At 38.9% G+C, this 7,684-nt stretch overlaps 1 protein-coding gene across 1 annotated transcript in view; it reads right to left on the bottom strand.

The window, feature by feature from the left end:
- LOC121295501 (mastermind-like domain-containing protein 1) overlaps positions 1 to 6,484 on the bottom strand; it is an 88,786-nt gene extending 82,302 nt beyond the window's left edge. Inside the window, exon 1 of the mRNA XM_041220190.1 lies at positions 6,260 to 6,484. Within this exon, the coding sequence (XP_041076124.1) occupies positions 6,260 to 6,304 (45 nt within the window). The 5' untranslated portion in view covers positions 6,305 to 6,484. The remainder of the gene's footprint in view (positions 1 to 6,259) is intronic.
- Between the last annotated feature and the right edge of the window lie 1,200 nt (positions 6,485 to 7,684).

Genomic DNA, 7,684 nt, shown 5'->3' with positions numbered 1-7,684 from the left:
ACATCTTCATTAGCAAACTGTGGAGGTTTGTCTTCACTTTAAACTGTCCACTTACTAAAAAAAAAAATGTAATATTTGCTATCTGAGTTGCACGAACGCAATAACACTCCAACTGCAGAGCAGTCCAACTCATTCCACTTTAAACCACAAATTGAATTAAACTCGATTCATCGTGGGTTCTTCATGTTGTAATAATCGTTAATTTGAACCATATCACGAAAAGAAACCTCATAATAAAGAGTCTACTTAAACTGCAGTAAATTTATGTATTATTCACAGGTAGGTGGCAGAATAAAATTTGGATTTCGCTGACATTTCACTGACCTGTTTAAACAATAAACAAGTAGAACACTATAAAGAACACTATAAAGGCTAACAATAGTGGTACTTGCTTCCTTACTAAAACAGAGTGCTGCCATTTATTAAAGATAGGGGTCTACCTCAATCGTGATTACGCGGAAATAGTGAAAATGAGGGGTCACAGCGAAATTAACCTCTTTTAGGGGCCAATGCATACTGAACAAGTACGGAGAGGAAAAAAAAAACTTGTTTAAAGGAACTACTGCACAATGCAAATGACGCAAACTACATATCTTCCTTCTGCAGATACAGTGCCTATACAAAGTCTATACCCCATTTTACTTTTTTTCACATTTTGTTGTGTCAGTGCCTCAGAATTTCATGCATTTAAATGAGGATTTTTTTTCCACTTACATACCCACACCCCACACTGTTAAGGGAAAGAAAGGTTTTATTGAAGGAAATTATATATATATATATATATAGGTCGGGGCTCTGACTGGGCCACTCAAGGACATTTACCTTTTTATTACTTAGCCACTCCAGTGTATCTTTGGCTGTGTGCTTTGAGTGGTTGTCATGCTGAAAGGTGAACGTTCATCCCAATTTCAGCTTTCTTGCAGAGGGCAGCAGGTTTTCCTCAAGGACTTCTCTGTACTTTGCTCCATTCATTTTCCCTTCTATCCTGACAAGTGCCCCAGTCCCTGCCGATGAGAAACATCCCCATAACATGAAGCTGCCACCAACATGATTCACAGTAGCGATGGTGTTCTTTGGGTGATCCGCTGTGTTGGGTTTGCACCAAACATAACACTTTGCATTTAGGCCAAAAAGTTCCATTTTAGTTTCATCACACCACAAAACTTTTTGCCACATGGCTACAGAATCTCCTGAGTGTTTTTTTGCATACTTCAAATGAGATTCAAGGTGGGCCTTCTTGAGTAATGGCTTCCTTCTTGCTACCCTACCATACAGGCCAGATTTGTGGAGTGCTTGGGTATTGTTGTCGCAAGACTTTGACTAGTCTTGGCCATAAAAGCCTGTAGCACTTGCAAAGTTGCCATTGGCCTCTGATCAGTCTCCTTCTTGCTCGGTCATCCAGTTTGGAGGGATGGCCTGATCTAGGCAGGGTCTTGGTGGTGCCATACACCTTCCACTTCTTAGTAATCGTCTTGACCGTGCTCCAAGGGTTATTCAAGGCCTTTTATACTTTTTATACCCATCCCCTGATCTGTGCCTTTCAGCAACTTTATCCCAGAGTTCTTTTGAAAGCGCTTGGTGCTCATGGTTGAGTCTTTGCTTTGAAATGCACTACCCAGCGGAGGGAACCTAAGGAACTGTTGAATTTATCCTGGAATCATGTGGATCACTACAATTTAACACTGGTGGAGGCCACTTAACTTGGTGTGTGATTTTGAAGGCAACTGGTTACATCTGAGCTAATTTACGATTGCTATTACAAGGGGGTGGACACTCATCCAACCAAGCTATTTCAGTTTTTATTTTTAATTACTTTTCTACAAATTTCTAGAATTTTTTTTCACTTGGAAGTTGTAGGGAAGGATGTGTAGATAAATGAATAAAAAAATAAAATAATGCAATTTAATTCCAGGCTATAAGGCAACAAAAGGTGAAAATTTTGAAAGGGGGTGTAGGCTTTCTATAGGCACTGTAGGCCTTTTTTTATTACTTCACCGTCCAGTGTCCATTGCAATTAATGTTCTTGTTTACTATTCAAATGACAACAAAGTTTTAATCAGCCTATCGGTGCGTCTGTACTGATTTTCTGTGACTGACTGTTTAGTAAGGGGTGGGACAAAGTTAGTGCTGCATTGTTTTGATTTAGGCTGCCAAAATCTAGTTTTCAGCATTGGGGGTAAAATAGTACAAATGGATGACAAATCAAAAAAAGCAAGTATATTTTGGTGATTGATTGTGTCAAGATATTTCCCAAAGAAACTGTACATGCAGATGGAGACAACTGTTTTGCATATCTTAATGTGTCTTTGGAGAAAATACGATTGATCGCTATTTAGCTTCAGAATAACACAAAGGCTACTACAGATGCTGCTGAACAAAATGTAAAATAAACAGCTTTCAGAAACCAAACTGGAAAGTCAATCCAGAAAAAAAGTATTCATTTCGGCAAGTTAAACCAGTACTACAAGGATCTAGTACAGACACCTCGCTTCAACCTGCTTTTTACTTTTTTGCAGTTGGAAAAGCAGGCTGAAGTGAGATATCTACTATTTTACCCCCAATGGTGGAAACTAGATTTTAGCAGCCTAAATCAAAACAACCCAGCACTAACTTTGTCCCACCTACTACTGCACAGTACAGGTCACAGAAAAGCAGTACAGACGCCCTAATAGGCTGATTAAAACTTTGTTTTGAATAGCAAACAAGAATGTTAACCTATTGGACGAAACCTCTTTTTTTGTTACAATAAATGTTATTTGCAGACTTTTTGTTTGTTTGTTTGTTTGTTTGTTTTTTAAGTGCAATACACACAGGACGGCAAAGAAATAAAAAAAGGGCTATCTACAGAAGGAAGATACATAGTTTGCGTTGTGCAGTAGTTCATTTAAACAATGTTTCTTGTTTTCCCCCTCCACACTTGTTTGGTATGCATTGGCACCTAAAATAGGTTAATTTCGTGGTGACCCCTCCATTTCCCGATTTCAGCAAAATCGCGATTTAGGTAGACCCATACTCATAAGTAAAATAAACAGGGAACCAACCAAGCATTTATGCACAGTGGAATGTGTGTTATTAATTTCAGGAATGGTTTAAGCGTTTTTTTTTTTTTTTTTTTGCATGCTATCTTTTTTATTGTCATTTGTTATATGAATAAACAGGAACATGGTCAATTTTGCCACTGAATACATTTCAAGCAGTGTTTGTTCTGATATTATCCAATTTGAACTGGATAATTCAAATGAATGAATAAATAAATCCCAAGTTGATCTTTATTAATTAAGTCCTTTCCAATGTCTCCCGCCCCCGTTTCAGGAGGCTCATCCAGGTCAGCATTGCTATTTGAGGCCAAGGGGCAGAATTATTCAATACATGACTGGAAATCTGTTTGCGTTTGAGAATCTATTAGCCTAATTAAGCTCAGAGGAAAAAAAACAAAACACATAATGGTTTAAGCTGCTATGAAACAGGAGTCTTATTTCCGCCCCTGCTAAATTACCGAGTCAGTTTAGTGTTCCACGTACTGTTGACTGGCTTGCCACTATTAAACAGGCATGCTCCTAATACAGTACAACCACCTTACACTGCAGCACTGGGAGGTTATACTGACGCCGTCTTGCGCTGTTACTGACCAGGATACAACAAAAAAGCCACTTACTACATTTCTGTATATACTAAAGGCGGCTTTGGAAATCCCCATCTGATTTTCTGTTATAGAACATAATTTCTAACTAAATTCCAGAATTTGCTCCACTTTTACAGCAGTTGCATATTTAGCTGTGGAATGTACTGAACGAGAATTCTTGTAGTGTCCAAGAACATAATTTGGAAGCGCAAATTCGAGCTCTTCATGTTATGTGGCCGGGTATATATATATATATATATATATATATATATATATATATATATATATATATATAGATGAGAGAGAGAGAGAGAGAGAGAGAGAGAGAGAGAGAGAGAGAGAGAGAGAGAGAGAGATATCATGGCAAACATATTTTGTTTTTAACCTACTGAGGCGACGCTTGCTGCCTTGTGTTTAAGATTATATTATTACTACTGTATTTGCATACATCTCTCACTTAACCGTCCCATCCCCCATTCTGTAGAGCGACCCCTTCCTTCATCAACAAACATGGCACCTAAGCGTTTTTAATTACCTTTAGCCAAAGCCGTTTAGAAGACCTGCTCCTAATGCGTTCTAAACACGCCTCCCTTTTATAGCCGTGATGCCAATTGCCTATTGGCACAAAACGACTCACATATTAAAAAACAAAGCACTTGTTTCAGCTGTGGGGAAAAAAAGAACAAAAGATCCAGTTCTTAAAGGCGTTTGAAGCTCTTGGCAGCCGATTAGGTAGCATTTTCCCTGCGCCGACTTTAACAAGTGTATGGATGACACCCCGCTGTTTGTGTAAAACAAAGGTGGGCTTGTGTCCTCTTTGAAACCCCCATCGGTGAGGGGCTGGGGTTGTTAAAAAAAAAAAAAAAAAAAAAGTAAAAAATGTATTATAAAAATTTGCAAGGTACATAACCGACGGTCGGACGACTAACATTTAATTAATGTGCTAAAAAAACAACAATACAATGCATGCTGCATAAATGATTCAGCAACATTAAAGTGATGTCATACTGTAACTGGCACAGACAGTCCACATGGGGAAATAAGGCGTGAATACAGACATTTACCAGCAAGCTACTATTTTAAGAAAGAAACAAACAAACACGAACGCACACACACACACACACACACACACACACACACCTTTTAGCTGCGTACAAGCAGGGGTCACGTGTGCATTCTTGGTCCGTCTGACACATTCCTAGGTAGTTAGCTGCCCAAAGTTTACTGAACACAGACAACTTCCACAGCCGCCGAAACGAGACCCGAACGAGAAAAGGGAATGCATTCTACACACACACCTCGAGTCTGAGCAAAACAATCACAAGTGTATCTGCCTCTTTATTAATTCTGTTTCTGTTGAACAGTCATTGCACACTAACATCTACGTGTTTATATTTCTCTTAAGAATTAAGCAAAAATTGTGACGCGTGGTACTTCAAATCGTTCCATGAAGACGGGAGAAAAAAAAAAACAAGTCGTTTTTAACTTGCTGTTTCCAAAAAAGCATGGTCCTGCTTTAAGACAATGAGTTTTGTTGCCGATTCTATAACCCTATTAGCCTCTTTGACAGTCAGCATTAATCCAGCATAAATCAGCCTGTGTCCACTTACTAGTGTCAAAGTGATTTCAAACAACATCTATGTGAATCCACAAATTGTTTAATTACACAGTGCAGCCACCCCCCTTCCCCTCTCCTCAATCCCCAGGGTCCAGCAACCGTGTCCATTCAAATTACACACGAAATTAAAGCCAACCCGATTTATTCGTCATTGCAAGAGCCTGTGGGGTTTACAATTTATTTCCCTAATATCTCATTTGAAATTCCACTCACTAGTGTAAGGTTCGCATTAGCCTACTCAATTCATTTTCAAACGGAACATGTACTGTCTGTGTTAGAAGGTATTCTATCTTAGACTTCTATCAACCGCACATCCATCCGTTACCCAAAGAAATCATATGGAATTCCGAGTCTAACCTCTTCTAATACTGGCGATTTAACTACCGTCTGTATACAAATAACAATAAACAGTGCAACGAATGAAAGCGGCGAAACCTGATATTTACATTGTAGCTGACTACACAGATGCTCAAAGTCAAGTGTATATATATATATATATATATATATATATATATATATATATATATATATATATATTATATATATATATGATATATATATAGTGTGTCGATATACTGTGCTATCAAGGGACGTCCTTCCCTGCAGGACTGTCTTATAACAAAGAAACCCGCCGATCTGAGGTTTCAAGAACTGAAAAAAAAAAAAAAAACTGTTCCCGAAGAAACTTCCTCTTTGATATGGAAGGAAGGTTAATCAGTCATTTGTAACGTACTTGCAGTTCGGGTCTTACGCGATCAGGTTTAATTTGCTACCTATTCACTGTGCGCTGATAGACACGATCCGTCCCGCTATAGGCGACCAGGCACATTACCTCAAACACAACGCTTGCACTTAAAAGTTTAAATGCCGTACTGGAAACGGTATGTGAAGCGCTTTATCCAGACATACCTTTCTGTGCGTAAAACAAATACTTGGGATAATACACTGCAACAAGGCTGGAAGGCAGACCATTAAAACCACTGTAGACTGTTAGCAACAATTAAAATCCATTAACTTACTGGCTCCATACGAGGTGCATCTCCCCGCTGGGAAACCAACAGCATCTTGTAAGAATGGTAAACCAGTCTTCAATTTTAATCCACTTTTGTTTTGATATGGTGAAAAACCCTGTTATATATAAAGGAATAACGGACGCACATGAAAATAAAAACAAAGGAAAACGATTGGGTTTTTTTGTTTGTTTTTAGGTTTCAGACAAGTTCATCCTAGTTTTGCTTAATGATTCTCTGTCTGTCTCAATCTGCTGGCTACATTAGCAGCTGCCTTTGGCTTCCTTGCGCGGAGGCGGAGTTACTGCGCTGATAGGACCTCTGTAAACGCTGTCAGACGGAGGAGGAGACGCGGCTCCCTCTTCCACTGGGGTAAAGCAGTCTTAAAGGGGAATTACGCTTCGCGCTGCTCTAAGACCGTGAAAGATTCTACGAACTGGAGCGAATCTTCGAATATTACTGGAATAGGTGATAACTAGGAAACTCCGTTTTAGAAAACAGAAAACACTCCTCACACGATAGCCTGATTACCGTTGACAGCTTCACTGTTAATTCAGAATGTACGTACCCAGTAGACTTTTTATTGTTTTTTGTTTGGTTGTCTGGTTGTTTTAAACGTAAACCAGTTGCTATATATATGCTTATATATATATATATATATATATATATATATATATATATATATATATATATATATATATATATCTTATTTAAATAATAACTAGAAAGATTAAAAAACAAAAACTTAAGGGAACATTGGCCAAACAAACAAACAAACAATAAAACACAAGCAAAGTATAGTGCTGGTTAATAAACCAGCACGTCTAGCAATTGTTATTTCTGATTATTTAGACTCACATCTCGCCTCTGACACTCTCCTCCTAATAAGCCTGGAGTGCGTCTTTTTATATTCTGTGGCTGGAGCCTTAATTATCTAATTTAATACAATAATCACCTTAAGGCTCCAGCCACATTCCCATGAGGGTTCTAGGGAAGGGGTCTTAACCTCATCCCCACCGACTACACATTATAAGAGCAGCTTTTTCGCCAGGCCTCAAACAGCATAAAAATACAATACAATTATATAATAATAATAATAATAATAATAATAATAATAATAATAATAATAATAATAAATGAAAACATAATAAATAAATACCAAGGGGTGGGCACTTTGCCACATACACCCCCCCCCCCCAAAACGGCCGCAGCACACATGGCCTCAACGGCCACCTCCCCCCTTAAAGTCCCAAAAGTCTTCCCTATGCTCCAGGGATGGGGAGATTGGCTTCCAATGGCCCACAAAAGGCAACTCAGGCCGTAGCACAATGGCAGTCCCAGTCAGTAGTATGCAAGCCCCCAGCAATGGCCTGCAGACGTCCTTAGGCGACACAGAGCTCGGCGACCCCAGGTGGCAGCAACAACGGACCTTCG

This window comes from Polyodon spathula, chromosome 20 (assembly GCF_017654505.1).
Source record: "Polyodon spathula isolate WHYD16114869_AA chromosome 20, ASM1765450v1, whole genome shotgun sequence".
In the NCBI taxonomy this organism is placed as follows: Eukaryota; Metazoa; Chordata; class Actinopteri; order Acipenseriformes; family Polyodontidae; genus Polyodon; species Polyodon spathula.
Note: the sequence above shows the minus strand (reverse complement) of the source record. Positions and strands in the feature narration are given on the sequence as shown.